Source organism: Conger conger, chromosome 9 (assembly GCF_963514075.1).
Source record: "Conger conger chromosome 9, fConCon1.1, whole genome shotgun sequence".
In the NCBI taxonomy this organism is placed as follows: Eukaryota; Metazoa; Chordata; class Actinopteri; order Anguilliformes; family Congridae; genus Conger; species Conger conger.
The window spans coordinates 16,870,789-16,892,733 of NC_083768.1; the positions used below are offsets into that span (position 1 = coordinate 16,870,789).

The 21,945-nt window shown below is 41.0% G+C and overlaps 1 protein-coding gene across 1 annotated transcript in view; it reads right to left on the bottom strand.

Annotated features, from left to right (window-relative positions):
* LOC133136448 (collagen alpha-1(XIV) chain-like) overlaps positions 1-21,724 on the bottom strand; it is an 81,251-nt gene extending 59,527 nt beyond the window's left edge. The window contains exons 1-7 of the mRNA XM_061253929.1: positions 21,698-21,724; positions 18,048-18,101; positions 16,328-16,501; positions 14,675-14,782; positions 11,028-11,144; positions 6,468-6,611; positions 6,214-6,303 (exon numbers count right to left, since the gene is read on the bottom strand). Of these exons, the coding sequence (XP_061109913.1) occupies positions 6,214-6,303; positions 6,468-6,611; positions 11,028-11,144; positions 14,675-14,750 (427 nt within the window). The 5' untranslated portion in view covers positions 14,751-14,782; positions 16,328-16,501; positions 18,048-18,101; positions 21,698-21,724. The remainder of the gene's footprint in view (positions 1-6,213; positions 6,304-6,467; positions 6,612-11,027; positions 11,145-14,674; positions 14,783-16,327; positions 16,502-18,047; positions 18,102-21,697) is intronic.
* Positions 21,725-21,945: the final 221 nt, after the last annotated feature.

The following is a 21,945-nucleotide window of genomic DNA, read 5'->3' on the forward strand; positions in this document are numbered from 1 at the left end:
ATTTATTTGGACACAGAGATTTATAGCAGACTCAAGGCAGCAGATACTGTTGGGGAGAATGTGTTTGTCTCCCTCCGGTCCAGACTGAGGTAATGCATGCCATTTTTAGGTTCCTCTACCACACCAGCAACATTATAACATTAGAGCAGTGCCCTTATACTGCTGCAACTTAGCTGGGAAGACATAAATGTGGACCCTTGTTGCACAGTAATGTTCAGTGTTAAATTAACCCTCCTATTATGTTCAATTTGACCCCATTTAGTGTTTGACATCTCTTAAAGATCAGAAATTGATACTGCATAATATTTCTAATTTTATAATTTGGTGGGATGAAATGGTAAATATGCAATAAACATACTGCCAAGTCCTCTACCAACTTTTCATACAGATGTGATGTGTGGGGTTCTTTTGACCCTCTGTAACTGTATAAAATGTAAGAAAATATGCAACCATTTTTATTTTTATCTCAGTGGATGATTCTGGTGCCAAGCTTTCACTTACTGTTCCTTAGACTCTTAATTGATTTTTCATATTTATAGATAAAAGGCTTGTCATTTTGGAAACAATAAGAAGGCGACAACCGAAGCAAAAAATATTTCTATTACAATAATTGTTGTGTTTATTTAAACTGTTAAACGGCTCAATTAGACCCCAAACACAAAAATGGTCATAATACAAGGGTTAACTCTCACAGTGTACAAGTGGTCCTGATAGGACATTTGACATTGAGTATAGTATGCATGTTGTTTTCCTCTTTTTTTTCATCTTTTCCTTAACCACAGAACTCCGCTGAGTTCGGCTGAATCTCTCCAGTATGCAACGCAATACCTGCTTGAATATCCACGGGAACAAAGCGCCTTCTTCCCTCCTCCATTAATTCGTAAACCTCCCGTATAAACATGGCACAGATTCTGCTGCATAGACAGAGCAGAGAACAAAGGCCAGCTAACCAAAACACCTTTATGCCCGTACAAATGAAAGATTTCCTAGGTAAAAGTATACAGAACATTCAAGGTTCAATCCCCTAATGAAGTTCACAGTTCCCTTTCGTGAGAGGAAGGTTGTTTCGCATGAATGAATAGGCTTGTAACAGTCAACACATCTTTACATTGTTACAGAAGCCTTTATTTTTTATTACTGTCAAATATTTTTCTAAACTGAACAATCGTTTGCTTCCACAACAGGCAGATATCATGAGGGAAAGTTTCTTTAGCAAGACTGAAAAGATGTCTACCAGACCCTGCAGTTCTTAAATCAGACTTTACATTTAATTAGACTGGAACCTTTTTTTCTCCAATCCTTCTTTCACAAAAGACTGAATTCATTGACTCAACTGAGGGTAAGATAAACTCACTGCAGTGAGAAAGATGCATGCTACTGCATGTCAAATTTAACCACCCCTTTTTATTTGACTGTATTCATGGCTAGTCATGTGGCACTGAGCGTGACTCTATCATACCCACTTCTTCTCCAGGACCATCACATCAACCTCTTACAAGGAATCTCATTCACATCCAGACCTCTCCAGAGATGTCCTAATCATGCACAGGAAAACAATGGTGTTTCCATTATGCAACACAATAATTATCCTGACTGAATCCTGAAATTCCTGCCGAGTGCCTTGAGGGACAACAAAACCATAGAAGATCCACACTGACAGTGAGATGACCTACAGGATGTCATGTTGTCATGATATTGTGAATAAATAATTTACACCAGTTATCCCTTTCACCAAATTATCTCCCTGGCATTTGACCTGCTGTGTCCTGATTCACAAAGCAGAATTACCCTGCACCATGCTGTGATCCCCCTCACGCTGTGCTACCTGGCACATACACTCCCTACTTTTAGCCAAAGAGCCAGAGGCAGCAAGTCAGAGAACAGCGCCAAATATATAAACACAGTAAAACCATCTGACTACTGTACTTCCATATCAGACCAAGCACCAAGCACCTCACCCCCAGGTCCTCTGCCTCAAGGATCCTAATGTACACAAAGGGTGCCGTGGCAATGAGTTACACACTAGCGCTGATGCATATGTCTCACCTCATAACACCTGCTTTCAAAGTAAAAAACACAGACCTGGGGTAGAGCGATGGCTCTAATTAAGGCATAAATAGTACAGTTTAATATCTGTCCTAGCCCTGCTGCAGAGACAGAGGGCAACGGGTTGGGTGTGGAGCTGTGGGCCTTTGGCCCACCTGCATGCCCTGTGGGAGCTTGGGCAGACAGGCAGAGATTTATGACACAGGCTGGGGCCTTCTACTAGGGGCCCTGATTACACTGCAAAGGTATTTGGCAAGTGCGGGCAAGGTGCTCTGTCAGCAGAGTCAATTGTCTGCAGGAAAGAGAGGGAATGAGAGAGAGGGAGAGGTGAGAGAGGGAGGGGGGTTGTGAGGGAGGGGTATCTGACACCAGCCCTGTGCACACCTGCCTTTGCACACAGACTTGAAATTTGTGCCGCCTCTCAGGAAGTGGATAGAGAATGGCCACATCTGAAGGAGGGTGACAAAGAACGACACCCTTCTAAGGGCCCTACAACGCCATTCTAAGGGCCATACGACGCCATTTTAAGGGCCCTACAACGCCATTCTAAGGGCCCGACAACACCATTCTAAGGGCCCTACGATGCCATTCTAAAGGCCCTACGATGCCATTCTAAGGGCCCTACAATGCCATTCTAAGGGCCCTAGAACACCCTTATAAGGGGCCTTGTTGAGTATCCACATGCCCCCCATGCATGCTGCAACCACAGTCCCGCTCATTGCTATTTTTGAGCAGAGAGCGGTCATACCCCTGTGTAAAAAAGCATGCATCAGAACCAAAGAATGGCACAGATTTTACAGTAAATGTAAAAATAGACTTGATTTTAATCAGCATTTGTTGTTCATTTGGAAATACACTTTGGGGAGATTGGCAATCACCAAAATGAATGAAAAATGAACACTTGCACTCATTAGATTTTTAAAGATAAATCAAAGTTGAAGATGAATGTTGATTTTGTTCTGGCCTTAGTGAGGAACTACACAGCAGACCTCCAAACGATCCTGTATTGTATCACACGCTGCAAATGCTTTCAACAATTCCATTATTATAAAATATTCATAACACAAATACCGTATTCTTTCAGTGGCTTGGCAGCATATTTTCTGTACATTACCACTGCTTCCTGAAACCTTTACGCATACATATTTAATGTAGTGTATGACCAAATTAATGACTCCACACAAAAACAATATTTCCAATTAAAAGGGACATTTCTCTCATGTAAATCCTCTCCATCTCTGCATATTCTGTGGAATAAGTCATCTATATTTAATTTACCCACTGGGGCTTCGTCTATCAATTCAGCAGGTGCAGTTACTTCTGGGATACGCTTGGCACATTCCATTCATTGCGACCTCCCCCCTATTGACCTGTCTTTCAAACAAAGGAGGTCAACCGAGCCGTGCTACAGTATATCGTACCCATATTTACCTTTGTCAATACGGAATGCTGTGTGAATGACATCCATGACCTCTGACATGCGGTGGTTCTGGCTGCAGGTCCAGACACACTCAGCTGGGAGCAGTTTTAATCAATGCACAATGGAGGTCAAGGGTGTGACCTCTTTAAGCGCTCCTTCACCGAGTAATGGCAGAAATGGGGTAAACCAGGACACTCGCTGTCCCTTCTGAATACTTTTAAATACATACAAGGGGCGACATTGGCTCAGGCGGTAAGAGCAGTTGTCTGGCAGTCAGAGGGTTGCCGGTTCGATCTCCCGCCTGGGCTGTGTAGAAGTGTCCCTGAGCAAGACACCTAACTCCTAAATACTCCTGACCAGCTGGTTGGTGCCTTGAATGGCAGCCAATCACCGTCGGTGTGTGAGTGTGTGTATGAACCTCGCAGCCTGCTCTGGGTTATTACAGACAGAGTGGTGTGGCATAGAGAATACAGCACATGTGCTTACCTTGTCTGTGCACTAACCGGTTCTCACAGTGACATTCATTCATCCCTTACAACTGATATATTTTCATCCAGTCCATATGAGGGTTGTATCCTGAGAGTGGTCCATTACTGTCCATTTCCAAAGGTCACAAGCCTGGTTTGTGCTGGAGAACTCTCCTCCTTTGTGACCCATCAAAACAAATTCTACTCCCTGCCGGACTCTGACTTTATCTAGATGTATGGAAGTGGCACAAAATGCCATTCCCACTGCTGTACTGCTGGCTAAAAGAGAATTCATGGTCATACAATGGTCTTTCCGAGGCAACAAGTAGCCCAAATGGAAGTATGAAAAGAGTAACTTTGATAGCAAAACTTCTGCCTTACTTCCCAGTGAGTCACGTACTGCCTTCCAGTGAATGTGCACTCCACACTCACACACGCACAAGCTTATGCGCATGCGCACACGCACACACACACACACACACACGCACACACAGAAACAAACACACACACACAAACACACACTGCCAGGCAGGCTGCTCCACCCGCACTCTGCAGGTCTTCTGTTCGCACACAAACCAGCTTACAGTATAGAGATGAAGTCTTCCTAAAATTCCATTGACTTGGCATGGAAATACAGATGTGTATGTCTAAGACTATGAGGTACCCCAGGCAAAAACTGCGTTATTGGCATAGTTGCACTCTTGCAGGCATGGATGGTAAACCAGAAGCTTAATTTACGATCCATGCCTGCAAGTCCATCCCAAATGATGTACAGGGTCATTTCTACCTAAAGTATGTGACTAACCAAAGCCAAAGATAAATGCTTTGTGAGAATCCATTGGTGCAAATTTCACTGGACTGCACTTACTTCTGGCCAGGGTTCAAAGACAATATATAATGCACAGGATGGTGCAAGGAACTACAGTTATCTGCTAGATAGATATTCATTTGCCATTTTCATATTATATTAAGGCATAAAAACAGCCACTAAAATATTTATTCGGTGCATACACACAGTGCCGTGTACCGTGACACAGTGGAATGATAAGGGCTGCTGTGAACACTCAAGGAAGACCAATTATTTATTCCTTAATAACATAAAAGACAGAGAATAATTTTTCTTTGTGTGTTTACTGCCACTGATTATCTCAATCATTCCACAAATTAAATTTCAGACCACAACGTCTAAAGAAATGCCCACAAAAACGTAACATAACAATGTCTTACAATCCAGGACACATAATACAGTTTTTTTTTTTTCAATCCATGGCCCTATAAAATCAATCAATCAATCAATCAATCAACAATTCACTTTTCAAGTGTGGAGTACTGCTCCTGATAACATGATTACTTATATGGCAAATTATTAAAAGCATAATTATTATATTCTGGTGACAGGAGTCTAACAGCTGTTTGAAAAGCACTGGTAATGTTTTGCTAAACAGCTGCAGTATTCTCGACTGCAATACATTTAATTTTACCCTAGTGCACCACAGAACACACAATTATCTCTATTTTATGCACAAATTGTTCCATCCTTTTTTCCCTTGACAGCTCTATCACTCTTTTCCATGACTGATATGAGCTTGAAGCCTTCAGAGTTATTTCCCTTTGATATTTAAGGGACTCAGTCATTTATGATGTATCAAAGCTAATAATCAAGTCTTGCATATATAAGTCATGCATGATTGATAGAAGGTACATTATGTGCATAAGAATACGTTTTAGAGTATCTCTGCACACACAATAAATGAGACCCCTGATTTTCTGTTGAACTTAGAGGCTTCTTGCATGCATTACATTCCTCGACCTTCTTCAGAGTAAACTAATGACCATGACACTTTACTGAACAGCATAGTGTATATATAGCCATAAAAGGCAGCAATAATTCCACTGTGATCATGCTGTCTGGTATGATAGAGACATTACACTTATTCATATCTGATTGGGTTTTTAAGCATAAGTCATGCCAAAATCCTAGTGTAGCCCTATTTCATACCAGCCTGCAATAAAGGGATATGCTAAACAACCAGAAATCAATTCATAAATCACTCCTATTATAAACTTGGAAATATGTCTGAACCTATATTGACCTGTGATACAAGATTAAAATCATGATAAACACTCCAATAAAGTCCACCACGGCATCAATGATAAAAAATGAAGGTCAAATAAGATTAAGACCCTGAACCTGAAGTCAAGGAACACACTTCAGGGAACCGCATTCCTCCTGCATCGCCCGCTCCTCTTTAAGGCACCGATAGTGTTGCTTCAGCCTACCTTCTGAAATCTCATTGGTGTCCTCGCTGGTATCCTTCAGCTTCTGAAGAGGAGCACTCGCAGTGTCATCATCTGGAACAGCTGCCTGGGCTGCAACACACCGGTGTGGGGAAAATGGAAGAGTGGAAACTATTAAAATAGTAGTATACAAGTACTATTCCACCAAATGTATGATGTGGCAATCATACTATTAGGAACATTATAATAATTTCCACTTAATTGGCCTCTTCAGAAAATTGCTCAGCACAACTCACCTGTATATTTGCCTTCCAGTGGCTTACTGTTCTGTGTTCCACTCACAGCAATGACCTTTATGCTGTACTCCTTCCCAGGATTGAAGTTTTCAATCTCCGCTTTATTTTCTCCTTTTGAAACCTGCAGCTCCTGTTCTTTTCCACCTGCAAAAGACCCACAACACATCGCAGAGTGAGTGGTATGGCTTGTGTTTGTACACGGGGAAAATAACTTCCTTCCCGAATCAAAAATCTTGAGCGTCCATTTTGTGTGAGAGGTTTAGTAGGAAAATATGAAATCATGGAGTTGGAGGTGGGGTTTCCTATAGGAAATTATCACTGTCTGTTACCAGGGTACACATGCCTGTTCAAACACACCTGCATTCTTCAGAATCACCTAGGGGACACCTTTCTCATTTCAAAGCCCAAATACAGGTTTTTGGAAACTAAACAACTACAGATTAGAAATATAAACACCATCACCCTATGGAAGTGATTCATGTTGAGGGGAAAACACTTGAGCACATGACATGCTTAGACTTGCCTTCATTTAAAACGGTCAATTACATAAATAAAGCACTTGCTACCAAATGTAAAACTGGACACCTGTGCAAACACCCCTGCGAAAGATTAGATTACAGAAATTGGTCTTTTCCTATAATTTGTGATCAGGATAGAGGAACATATGGAAGGATTTTTGACCAATTCAAAATTGACCTTCTGTATGACCAAGCTTCCTAGCAGAGGCAACCAGATCTTCTGCCAAGATTTCCGGGTACTTTGTTGAATTCATTGTGCCATTGATCTTAAATAGTGCCCCTTGACCACTGACAGCAAAACATCAATGTCCCACCACCATATATGACAGTAAGTATGAGGTGCTTCTCCTTGTACACATTACATTTTGCCACAAAAGCAGTTCAATGGCGTGCATGTCCAAAATGTTCAATTTTGATCTGACCAAAGCACTCTCTTCCAGACATAATTCCAAAGAAGGTTGTAAAACTGAAGATGCTTGGTTTTAAGGGCTGTCTTTGTGCCACCCATCCAGAGAGTTTGCTGGTACAGAGGTACCATTTTATGTTTTTGTTTTAGATTTGGTGACCCCAAGACACAACCTGCGATCCTTAGATTAGTTATGGACCCCCTCACCGTCTTCCTTACTGTCCGTGGGGATAATTACGTCCTTACGTCCTCTTCCTGGCATGTTTGCAACCATTCCATATGTTTTACACCTTTTTATTATAGCCCTTAACAGTGGTATGTTTTAAAGTTTATGTATGTCTTTGTACCTATTACCAGATGATAAATTGCAATCTGTGTCTTCTGAATTGACAGTTCTTTTACTTTTCGCATACTGATGGTTGCTGATGGTTGACAAAGGGATTTACCTAATTTTTATACTCTAGTGAAACAGGAAGTGATGAAATGACAGAATAAGTACCTTTAAACAGAGATAAACTAAAGAAAGATTGTATTGCCAATTTCAATTTGTGATGGATAATTATCCAGCCTTTATTCTCCTTTAATTCTGGATTCCACTATACCGTATGTCAACATAGTGCACAGTGTGCATTTTTTCCACTAGCCGTGCGTAGTTGAAGACCTCCAGGGAACTTAAGTATTGTTTCTGTGTTTTTTGCGTGTGAGCAGTAGGTAATAAGGAAACCTTGTTAGTCTCAGCTGTTGTAGATTACCGCATTAGTTATACCAGGTGTGTTGCTTTTTGTTATTAGTTAGCAAATCTAGTGTTTTTCACCAGCCACCGGCAGTTTCGCTCGGTTCTGTTATTCTGATTAGGTGATCAGAATCAGTTAGACACTTTGGACGCTGCAATTGTTCGGATAATTATTAGATCACTAGTTTGCATTAGTAATTAGCAGTTTATACAGACGAGCTCAGAGTGACGCTATATAACAGTAGAATTGTTTGCAATTCGGCAGAGAAGTGCATTTTTTCCCACTAGCCGTGTGTAGTTGAAGACCTCCAGGGAACTTAAGTATTGTTTCTGTGTTTTTTGCGTGTGAGCAGTAGGTAAAAATGAAACCTTGTTAGTCTCAGCTGTTGTAGATTTGTTGTCAAATTACCGCGTTAGTTATACCAGGTGTGTTGCTTTTTGTTATTAGTTAGCAATCTACAGGCATCTACAGGGATCTGTGGCACAGCCTTAGAGTGGATCAAATCTTATCTCTCTGGTTGGTCCTCCCAGGTGTCCTGGGCTGGAGGAGTGTCAACCCCTCGCCCCCTTGTTACAGGAGTTCCCCAGGGCTCAGTCCTCGGACCCCTCCTCTTCTCCATCTACACAAGATCCCTTGGCCCCGTTATCTCTCATATCATTGTTATGCCGATGACACCCAACTCTTTCTCTCCTTCCCCCCTTCAGACACACAGGTCTCTACCTGTATCTCCGCCTGCCTGAGAGACATCCAGAGCTGGATGGGCAACCACCATCTAAAGCTCAACCCAGGTATGACGGAGGTAATCTTCATCCCTGCTTTAACCTCTCCCTTCTCTGATTTCTCCATCTCACTAGGGGATACCACAGTGACCTCATGCAAGAAACCTTGGAGTGGTGATGGACAACAGGCTATCCTTCTCCGAGAACTTCACTACGGTGACCCGGGCGTGCAGGTTCTTCCTGTACAACATCCGGAGAATCCGACCCTTTCTCACCACCTACTCCACTCAGCTCCTGTCCTGCCTGGACTATTGCAATTCTCTGCTGGCTGGCCTTCCAGCATCTGCAATCAGACCCCTACAACTGATCCAGAATGCTGCAGCCCGTCTGGTATTCAATGTTCCCAGACATTCACATGTCACCCCCCGCTCAGCAACCTCCACTGGCTGCCTGTTATGGCTCGCATCAAATTTAAAACTTTGGTGATCGCATACCAGGCAGTTAAAGGATCAGCCCCTGTATATATTCAATCCCTTATCAAGACCTATACACCAACAAGACCCCTCCGTTCTGCCACTTCGTGCCGTCTCCCGCCTCCCCCTCGCCACACCTGCACTTCACGCTCATGACTGCTGTCTTTCCTGGTCCCACGGTGGTGGAATGACCTCCCGGTGGATGAACGGCAGAGTCTCTGACCTCCTTCAAGCGCAGACTGAAGACCCATCTCTTCAGGCTACACCGTTCCCTCCCCAACTCACCACCATAATTAGCCTTAGACTGTAATGGCACTTATGTATAGATATTGTTACTTGTATAGGTATTGTTGTTTTTATTGGCTGTTGTATTGTTGTATTCTAGCTGCCAACTGTGGTATGCTAGTTTGAAAGTTGATTGTACTCTTCAAGGGTTCTGATTTTCTGTATGTTTACACTAGGACTCGGAACTGTACTGTCCTCTCAGGTCCTCTTTGCACTTGTTCTTGTGTTTGATTTGCACTTTATTGTATGTCGCTCTAGATAAGAGCGTCTGCTAAATGCCATGTAATGCAATGGACTCCATTTCTGCTCTATGTATCTGAAGACTTCATATTGCTACTGTAGTTTTTTTAGTGCAGTGCTCTATTGACAAAAGGCTAGCTGGAAAATTCAGTACTTTAAGAAATAAATCATGTCAGTCACGTAAAGTAAACCATTAATACCTTTTTCTTTTTTGGAAATATTGCAAACAACAACAATAGGCAAATTCAATTTGATATCTTGAAAATAAAATCACCATCAAAATATCAATCACTGCCTCCTTTGCACAAAGATTGTGCTAAACTACCTATTAGTCATACAGTAGGACCATACATTCACTGTAGTGAAAATGGTTATACTCAAATTAAAGAGTCAGGGACCTCACTTATATAGCTAACCTTTGTCTATGGCTGCAATAGCTCATAGCATTGCGTCTCATTGCGGGAGACAGGGAGATACAGTATATCACCCCCAATTTTAGGAAACGATTGTATGCTCACATTTATGATGAATTCCAAGATGATTTTATAAATGAGGCCCCACAAACTTTCTGGTCAGTTCTCTTGTAAATAATACCTACACATTGTGTATGTACAATGTACAATTATACTGTGTATATAAATAAAGGTTTGTCAGAGGGAATGTTATGCTGCTCTTCAGTGATGTTAGTTTGGAGGCATCAGTCACACTTATACAATGTAGCCACATGAAATGAAGGTGTGCTAATTAGCACATTCAACCTCTACAGAAGTATAATGCTGAACTCACCTAATACAGTTAACTCTGTAAACACACACAGATTTTAAAGCATGTTTTTAAATAGCCTCAATACCATCCAGATTATCTGTGGAGAACCAAGATGGCTCTCTATTCTCTATTTTCTTGATTTGAGACATTTGTGTTATTGGTTCGTAGAAAATCATCCTAGAAAGGTTATTTCACTGTCTTGAATATATACATGTGGGAATCTTAACATTCATGCATCAAAATTTATATAAAAAGAGACAGAATATAAAACCTATGGAGAGAAAATCAAAGAAATATATGACCTAGAATTTATGTTAGATAATATTCAATTTTCCAAATAAATAATTTAAATGGTTAGAAAAGCCAAGGGCCTCACTGATCCTACACAGACAAAAACAATAAGATAACAATCCATCTTACCTGGTTCAGTGTTATAAATAAATCTATAGCTTTCAAAATCTCCTCTTGGCTCCTTCCAAGACACATGCAATTTGTCTGAACCCAGCACTTTAAAACGTAGTCGCCGTGGAGATGAAACTGTAAAAATAAAAATAAAAAAGGAAGGTTTCTGGTTAATTCTCACATAATTCCACACACAGTGGCTAATAATTGAGAATTATATGAACATAAAGGGTGTTAGATAAGATACTAGATGTGAGTATACAGTCGTTAGAAGCAAAGATAGAGGGCAGAATTCAACCCAAAAGCTAATTGTCCGCTAATCACCAATCACAAACCCAGAACTGCTATCATATTAACATCCATCAAGAGAGCTAGGTTTATGTTCATGACTAGTGGGCTATTAGTAGTTAGACTGACTTCAGCCAGAATATAAACGTAGCAGTAATTCCATCTGTGTTTCACAGCAAAAAAAGACAAGATTGTATCTTCACAACAAAAAAAGATACAGACTTGGAGAACACCACAGATGTCACATAGAAAGCCAAGTCATATTCTCTTTCTCAACGTTTGATGAAACACACTAGCAAGGGGGAGTTTATCAGACTGTGACAACTTTTACATTTCCTGTGGATGCACACAGCAGAAGAAGCCTGCACAGGAAACGTTTGAATTTTTTATTTCACAATGAGTGCACTGGTGATAGATTTAGCTTCCAATAACAATTTCTCCCCCTTTTCCAGAAGCATAGGTTGGTTCTACAATTTCACAGAGATTGCGATAAACACCTTAAAATCAGTTATATGACTCAAATCCAGAGGAAGTGTTTGAAAAAGAGAATGTGACTTTTCAATAAGTGCAACAAACACTGGAATAGTATGTTCAGCATCTATTCCTGCCATCACAAAGAATGGAGTAGATATCTATCTATCTACAGCTGCAGTTGCATTCCACTTTCACCCCACTTTCTTCCGAATGCATTAGTTTGACAACCGTTCATAACCATCAGAAAAAATATATACCCAATAACAACTCATTCCCGTTCCATATTGATGCAGTTCGGTAAATAAAAAATAAGAAGTTCCCACAAACTTTTGTGTTTGTGTCTTCATAAGCAGAAGGCCTCTTGCCAATGCACCCTTTACATACCAACACACTCTGTCTCGCCAAAAAAATGTGAGCGAGTCTTTGGATACACAGTGAACTGAAATCATTGACTGGTGGCCCAAAGAATCAGGGGCGTGGATATGAAATCAGGCTCGGTTTTCATATCCACACATGGTTTTCATATCCATGATATGGTTTGGCGAATTTCAGACATGTATGGGCAGATGAAAAACAGGAATAAAAATACTGTACCGAACTCACCAACCTGAAATAGGCAGATGGGTACCCTGCTGGACTTAATTTTCTGAAGCAAAGTTCTCCTTTCTCCAGGCAATATTCAATCCCTGCTCAGTCAGATAACGTGTGCATTTGTGCGTACCGTATGTGTGCATATGTGTGTAAATGTATATGCAATTGTGTGCATTGGATCAGTAGAATCAGAAGAAAGTGTGTATCTGATCCTGGCTGTACAGAGGATGATGACAGCAGACAGCGCAAATAGACCTGCTGAATCAACAACACACTGAGGACAATACAAATCTCCAGGAACAACATAGATAATATAATCATAAGGTTTTAGGACAAAATATGAAAGGCAGAAATCGGTTAGAATCGCTTGCAATGTACAACTGATGGAGATAGAAGTCCCATCCGGAAAGTCTTGCAACACCGTGTCTCAAAAATGTACTGCACAACACTAACCAAATTTATGCAGACATAATGACAATGCTGTGAAAACAAGCCCATCAGTTTTTTTTCTGACTTGCTGTACATTCACTTGTTAAACATCTTTCCCCAATAAAACATAGCTCGGAAACAGGTCCGGAATTGCACAGAACCGTTGATGGATGTGAGTCATAATAGCAAATTGAATAAGTCGATTATTGTAAAGGAAGAATGCTTGAATCGCTGAAAGACTTTCGTCTTTATGTCACATTTCTGTATTTTTCCTCTGGTTTCCTGTCCTCTCCTGATCTCATTTCCTGACAGCTGAAGGCAGGGCTTCCAGCACCAGCAAATCAAGTTCTGACTTGTGACTTGAATACAGGTAGTGGGCCCTGAATAAGGGTAATGTACAGAAATGTGACAGTAATCTGCAGTTATGGGCATGGCTATCGGTCATTTATTCAACTCTATCTGTGTTGGAGGAGTGAACGTACCTCAGAACCTTCAGGGCCTTTTATCATTTTTACTCAGTTGGCTTATTTGATTTTTAGCTTGGCTTTCATTTTGAAATGCTTTGACTACTTATCTTTTACCAACAGCTCAATCATCCGCTGAGGGGCCTACAGCAGGTTCTCAGCTTCTCGAAACATGAAGAGATTCAACCAGAGTTTCACCTTCCAAAGTCGTATAACATTAATAAAAACACACACACACACACACACACACACACACACACACACACACACACAGAAAAATCAGCACTCACAGCAAAAAACTAGGAGCTTTTTTTTGCCTGCCAGAGATGATGTCTCATTGTGGAACACAAGGTGGCTTTTAGGGACACACAGTATACCCATCATTCAGAAACGATCCAGCAGGTCTTCACCTGACCCCTTGGGCTGAGTGCTCTGGTGATCCCACAGCCTACAATATGCTTCCAACAACTACTCTGAGGGAAAACTCTTCAACTCCTGCCCTCCGGCTGTTTTCCTGAGAGGGGTTTCAACTTGTACCTGCTGGGCGCGTTCCGATGGGTGGGGGCTTCAGCTCTCACCCACTGGCTCTTCTCCAGGGAGTAACATTTAAATGGGAAGCCATCCTCCCTACTCCCCCGATGGGACTTGTCAACCCGTACCTGCTTGGGCTCTCCACTGAGTGATATTTTGAGCTGTACCCAATGGAAACACTCCGGAGATTAATTGGATAAATTGTCCAGACCACGCGTTCTCCACAGTGGCTAATTCAGGCTCTTAGCAACCGGATATTTTATGGAGAGGAACTGTTCCAGAGCTGCACGCAGCGTGTGCTTTATAGGAATTTTTGAGGTTGACTTCACTTAAGGGCCTTGCAAGAATGTCAGCTTGGACCCCCTCAGACATGCTAATTAAACTTTTTAAAACAGTTCACACACAACACAGAGTCCAGCCTCTCGGGTATTGGTAATGTGTCACGTGGGATGAATGGAAATCAACATGGTAGAGCTTTAATGTAGCCATTCTTGATTACATTTTGTTTGCTTTTATGTGGATGTGCGGACGTCACACTGTTGAATTTCAAATAAGGCAACTACCATTAGAAAAACTAACAAACAAAAACACCACATATCCTCCTGAGACCTGTCAGAAGGAAATAATAAATGTCTTGGATGACAAAGAAAAAGCTGCAGTGAAAACATGTTCAAGAAATGTTGTATTATTTTTATTGTACGTCCCTTGTAGTGTAGATTTCAGCATAGTGCTTCTTGAGATTGACCAGAGACTCATGGTAATGACGGGGATAAACACAAAGTGCTGGGTCATAGTAGGATACACAGTAGGCAAATGAAAAAACAACGACACTGGACCAAACCTGCACATCAAAAGCCCTGTGACAGATAAAGACACAGCAGTATTTACCTTGACCCTGAGCTGGGTTGTTGAAAATGGTGGCCAGAGTGACCAAGAAGACTGGGAAGAGTCCCGAAAACTGCATAATTTCCACAGCGTGGGGGGTTCACAGGACACCTGGATGCACAGGAGACAGACCTGTCAATGGGACCTTAATCTGCACTGGCACACAGCTACTGAGGGGGGAGGGAAGCAGGTACTCGTTCATTGGAGTATCTCACAAAGTGACTTCCACAAGGAGAGATGGAAGATTCTAGATTTCTATACCTATACAATTGCTTTTTACACAGTTCAGGGTTTTCAGTTTATCCATGTCCTATATCTTGTGTGCCATGCAGCTACAGTTACCATTATGAATATGGGGTTAAATTTCAGTGTCTAAGTACTAGTTGATAACAAGATCAATCCAATTTTGGAACAAATAAATGTTTTTAGTAATGACACAGTAGCCCACTACAGCAGAATAGGATTCCCACTTGACAATCACTGTTCTGCTTTACACAATGCAACAAGGCAAAGCTATTTTTATACAGGCAAATTGGCCAAAAACTCACAAATAATCCCTTATACTTGATACTAATCTATGATCTAAAATAACTAATCTATGATATGTAAATAGCACTTCTGCATAACACATTGTATGAATTGAACCACACAAGAAAAAAGGCACTGCTTCAGAGCAGAGATTGAGAAATTGGGAACATAATTTGCATGTTAGACCTTGAGACTCTACTACTCGGACAAAGACACCTACAAAAGGTCGAATCTGTTTTGGAGTCAACGAACAAAAACAAATTATATGAAAGATCAATTGGTATTAGAATAGCAAATTAATCAAGACAAAACCAATACAAGCCAATGCAGAGATGCTGTGAAATTTTAATTGGCAAGCCTTAATCAGCGTGTTCGCTTCATTAGTATGTACCTGCGTGTTATGTCCGAAAAACGTATTCAAATTCAAACACACAGCTTCAAATATTCAAGTGATTTTATATGAATCATTTTAATTAACTAATTTACAGCTCATTGTCAAGTTGATAGCAAACGGCACAAACCATTAATAGTTCGGAGCTAATGTAACCTGTTCAAATAATTAATGCACATTGTAAAATATATACGCTTACGTATAGACGCAGAAAAACAAAAACAAAAACAAAAAAAAACAATAAAAATAGCAATCACCAAGTACTATGACTCCCAGTTAATATATCAGCAATGAGTACCATTATAATACAAAAAACCCCACAATGCCATCAACTGATAAAAAAGCATCTTCAGTATATCGCTGAACATTAATACTATTTACTGTACTGAATCATCTTATGCATTAGACTATCACAGGCTAAAGCTAAAATACGACACTGAATCAGAACATGTATGCAAGGACACCCTGTATTGTAATGAGAACAAATTGTCTGCTGTGTAGCAGTAAACATCGTTGTCAAAACATCTGAAATATTTTGTTGTTCGGTTAAGTGCACGCTTGAATTGAAATAGGCAGCATGCAATTATTTTCCTACATAAGTGACTTAGTCTTACTTTCAAATTATCGACTCAGCTCAGTAATTGAAAACTCTTCCACTGTACGTGCGCATATGCCTAGAACAGCGAGCATGCAATAGTGCATGCAAAATAGAACAAAACTAATAAACAAAAACATACCTTTCGAAAAAAGACGTCTTTTCACTACGTCTGAAAAGGTGACTGACTTCCCCAGATACTTGCAAACTATCCCCAGCTCCTTCTCCGTCGGTCCAGACTTGGGAAGGTGGGTGTTTCTAGCGCGGAGCTATTCACTCACTCACCCCCCGAGCTATTCATTCCTTCACCTTTCATCTTCAGCGAGAGAAAGAGAGAGAGAGAGAGAGAGAGAGAGAGAGAGAGAGAGAGAGAGAGAGAGAGAGAGAGAGAGAATATTGGACGAGCCTTGAGCCAAAAAAAGTAAAACCTGGATATCCGAGGGCCACCCATTTTTTCTCGTTGCAGGTCTTATTTTAACACATTTTTGAAGTAATTGTACTCGCTTTGTCTCAAAAAAGAGCTGAAGAGCTGAAGTGGCTGAACGGGAGTCCGTTATGGTCCAGGCTATTATCGCAACCTATCTTAACAGTTCCAGACAAAGCAGTGATACGCAATGTACAGCCTAAGTTAACAATTTTGCAACATGAAATTGAATATTATTTCGGTATATAACGTAACTTGATAGGCTATACAGCTGAAGTTAAATGTTAGATGCGTTGCGCTTGAATACTTGAATGCTTGTAGATCCTTGACAATAATTCCTCCACATAATATGTTTCTCACAGGTGATGTCACGCGCTAATTCAACTTAAGTTGAAGTTGCATAAATGAAGGCGCACCGACTGTTCTAAAACAGAAGGTCTATGGAGGTGCTCATCTTGGCATCGAGGTGACTGCCCGGATGGACTCGCACATGGCAAATTCAGTAAAGAGAGCTTGGAATATCTAATCCGAAATCAGTCAAGTGCCAGGACATTTAAGGTGTGTGCACCCGGGATGACATGATTCTGTCTTAAGTGTTGACAGCTACCCTCCCAGACTAAAATAACACCGTGAAGTTCCTATCTATCCAAAGATCTTGTCTGGCAGGCAAACAGGCATAATTATGTTGGCCTGTATCACATTTGCATTTAGAAAGAGATGGATTTGGAAGTGGTACAATATGTCAACTATCCAACCCTCACGTTCACTTCTTGCAGTGCAATAGGCTTATTGGTAACCAACTGGAAGAGGACACACAAAAGGGTGTGATGTCATGTGTATCATCAATTACATTACATTACATTATTGGCATTTGGCAGATGCTCAATTACATCATGACTTGCACCTGTAAAAGTCCATGATATGTTAGCATTCCAAAAAATTAAGTTAAAAAATAAATAAACTGACATTGATTACTGACAATATAACAGAGTTAATCCTTTTGGTTCATTTGGGTATGTGGATTTTTGAATTATATCTCCTGTCTGTTATTGTAAGTTGGGCAATATAACAGCCCTTTCATCATCATCATCGTGGTTGTAATCATAGTCAAAAACTGTTCATGGAACAGTATATCATCTTTCAAGTAGATAAGATATATAAGATGTTATTAGGGCCAGCCGTGATATTTAACAGATTTGTGATAATTTCATACTGAAGCACTGACAAATCCACTCATCCTCGTATGTCCTGAATTTTTCCCATCCTCTCTCTCTCTCTCTCTCTCTCTTCTATCGAGTTCCTTATGACAAAGGTGCAGCATTAAGTTTTTCTTTACTCAGTGCGTTATATACTGCATACTTTAGTAACCTCTTTGGAGAAGGAGAACCAGACCCAGGAAAGTTATGGAAAAGGTTTATGTACATCAAAAGACACTTACTGGTCATTAAGCAGCAGGTTTGTCGCTTGTTCCTTGGCCTGAAATTGTGTCTAGCTGAAAAAAATTAGGGATCAATTAGGTGTAGTTTCACTTGGTTGAAATGGTTGAAATCAATGACAGTCTTGTCCGTTTTAACGGGGAAGTGGTTTGAATGCTTTAAAGGTTCGAAAACAATCTTGGTCTGATGTGCGCAGCTCATTCCAAATGTCTCAGTATGATGTGGTGCCTGGCTGTGATGTAATCCAGTTGCCTTGGTTTCGGCTGCCAACACATCGACCTTCACAGTGCCAGGTTCTTTCACCTTCCTTCCTACAACAGGTCAGAGGAAGTGTAAACATGCTGAAAGAATCTGGAAACCCACGCAGCTTCCGTCCTGGACCAGAAGAGTCCTGGCTGGAGAGGAGCCTTGATCCTGGTCCAGATGGCAGCCCAGAGACGCTAACACTGCTAAGCCTGGCTAACCTACCTGAGGCTGACCTCTCCACTGCTGTGGTCTGTACACTAGACTCTTGCATATGGTGGTGTAGTCCTGTAGCATTGCTGCTAAAAAATAAGTTGACGAGGGATTTTCTTATCCCATTGGTACATTTTGAAATGAGTTCAACTGTCTCACCTCATTTGCAAATAAGTAATAGAAATAAGATTTTAAGTACACATATAACACTAGAACATTAGTTTTTGCAGTGTTTATCCTCCAGAAGCTTGAGGAATCAAAGGGAAGTTTTACCATATGGTGTTGAAAACTGGATCCCATTTTGTTCAATGAATCTGGTATTGAACTGGACTGATACGTATATGATCTCATCAGCATTCCCTGATATATTTAGTGTCAGTTCAATGTGAAAGGACACTGTGTCCAATGCATTTTGATTCATCATAATTAGATTCTTCTTACCCTTGAATTGTGAGGCGTGGCATAAACATTTTTTTATGGAGCATTCATGAAGAATGGATAGAAATTTCCAAGAATTCCAGAATTCTCAGTGTTAGAACTACAGTTTATAAAAGTTGATACAGTATGAATCATATAAGGATCACGTTCACTCCATTACATTTAAGAGGTGATTTTCCTGTGGCAGTGGGGTGTTGTTGGCTTATGTATACAGAACAATAACGTGCCTTTTGTAAAACAAACAGTTCATGACCTTCTGAAAGTATGTCGTTACTGAAAAAGCTCATTACGCCTTAAGAACCTGGAGCTAATAGTGGCTTTTGGGTTAATGAGAGGCTTGTTTGGTTGTTAGCAGGTGGTTTGCAGTTTATGATGAGCAGGTTGGAGAAAGTGGAGTGAAGTGGCTCCTGGTTGAGACAATCTGCACAATGGCTGTAACATAACATTATACAATTATCAGACAACACTACAAATGGGAAGCATTGTAGTGAAGTGGACTTTGAATCTCTGTTGCGGAAAAGACTGCACAGTTGTACAGTACATTTAAGCATATTGGGCTGAGAGAGCACGAGAGAGAGAGAGAGAGAGTTGGGGGAGAGAGAGAGAGTTGGGGAGAGAGAGAGAGAGACTCCATAAAAACAGTGAACAGTGCCTGGGGATGGACAGTTTTCCATGCAAAGACAACGTTGCATAACTCCACGCAGATCTATAGGGGGATGAGCTGCACCTGAGGCTAGACTCTCTGCTGGACGTGCCTGTACAAGGCTTGGGGGGTGGTGAAGAATGTGGCGCTTTAAGATGGCAACAGGGTCACGGTTATGACAGGAACCATGAAGTATCATCAATATGTTAAATCGATAACCTCACACCATAGTGCTTCAGCCCAATTCTCGCAGGGCATTTCGGGTAGTTTTCCACTGAGCCCAGAAGGAGAACTGCTTGCAGACCAATTGTGCGTCTATTACAGTCAATGGAGTGCTTTAATCGGTGTTGGAAACCAAAACAGCATCAGTTACACTGACAAGCTCCCCCTACTGCAGGGGCCCTACAGCGTTAGCCTCTCAACTGGAACACATGAAAAAGTATGTAGAACTACTGGTAATCAACTGATGCAAGACAGGACTAGTAATGTTGTGCTTGAACAGAGGAACATCAGATACGAGGTCTGCATTCTGGACCAAGCCTGACTTGAGGCGCTAAAGCACATAAGATACACGTTCAAGTGTTTTGTTCTTGTGTGTTTCAGTGGTGTCTCACTCCTTGGCCTACTGACAACCCCCCCCCCCCAACACACACACACACAGGGGAAATCCTGACAGTACAAGAATCTATGGGAAGAGGAATTCTGACCTTAGATGCAATACCCCTGACCCCCTTCCCTTCCCTTAGGAAAAGTTAAAAGAACAACAAATTTGCTCTTGACCCCAGCACTTGTCTCGACTTCAGCAGAGTGCTTAATCTAAAGAATGCTAAAGAATGCATCACTCCTGTAACGAGGACCGGGGAAAGGGCAATGATCTACTCTCCCTCTCCTGTCGTGGTTGAGGAATTATAAAAGAAAAGCTGATGATTAGCATTTCTGACCTTTTTAACCTTTCACAGAGCCCTGCCCCTTTTTGTCAAAAGTAATCTAACATCAAAGTTTTTTGTATTTTAAAAAGTAGTTATATTAAATCTTGTTGTTATATTATATTATTACAGATAGGAGTACAAGTGAAAATAGGACATTTTTCAGGATTTACTGCAGTTTCTGCTTTGTGTTGATGTGTCTTGAGGCAAAATACTGTATGAATGCTGAATCTGGATTATAAGCCCAGGTTATGTTCTGGTATGCGTACTCCTCTCCATGTGAAATGGACATAGTAAATTAGTCATGAGTCACTTACTGGCATTCCTAGAACATGCAGAGTAAATAAAAATATGCTAGCTTGAATGGAGAAATACTACACAAAACAATGAAATACTAAGTAAACGTTCTGTTACCAGTTTGGTAAATGTGGTGTAACACTACCACCTGCTGGTGAAATTGTTATATGCGGACAAGGGATTTGTTCACTTTAGTTTCTTCAAGTAACATTCATTCATTCATTATCCGAACCCACTCATCCTGAACAGGGTCGCATGGGGGCTGGAGCCTATCCCAGCATACATTGGGCGAAAGGCAGGAATACACCCTGGACAGGTCGCCAGTCCATCGCAGGGCACACACACCATTCACTCACACACTCATACCTATGGGCAATTTAGACTCCAATCAGCCTAACCTGCATGTCTTTGGACTGTGGGAGGAAACCAGAGTACCCAGAGGAAACCCATGCAGACACGGGAGAACATGCAAACTCCGCACAGAGAGGCCCCAGCCGACAGGGATTCGAACCCAGGAACTCCTTCCTGTGAGGTGGCAGTGCTACCCACTACACCATCCATGCCGCCCTAAATTAACATTACATTTGAAAAAGTCAAATATATTCAATTATTTGTGTATAAATACTCATTTGTGACATGATTTCAATTGCACACTTCATAAAATGTTACTGAAGGAAACCAAATGGTTGTATAAAGAAATCCAAAATAAACTAGTTTTCTTTCGGTGTTTTGTGGAACACTGCTTGGATTCCAAAGTAGTGCAATGCAGCTTTCAGGTAAATACAAGGTGCACTAAAGCCATGCGTTTATATTGCATTTAGTCAGAGTGAAATTCATCTTCATTTCTTACATTTCTTACAGGATGCAGGTTTACAAAAAAACAGTGTATTACCTCAGCTTGGCCAGCAGAGGGGAGTACTACACAATGACCTTAAAATTGAAGAAAAACAGGAGAGATTTCTGAAGGTATCGCCTACTCATCCAAATGTCTACATTTGTCATTTGTAGTAGTTGGCTCAGTAGTTAAGACAAATATATCAAAGCATTATAAAAGGAAACCTTCTCTCAAATTTCCCATGCAACTGTAGTTTTATATTGTTAAAAAGACTACTTTGGAGTATATAAATAAAAACAATCATA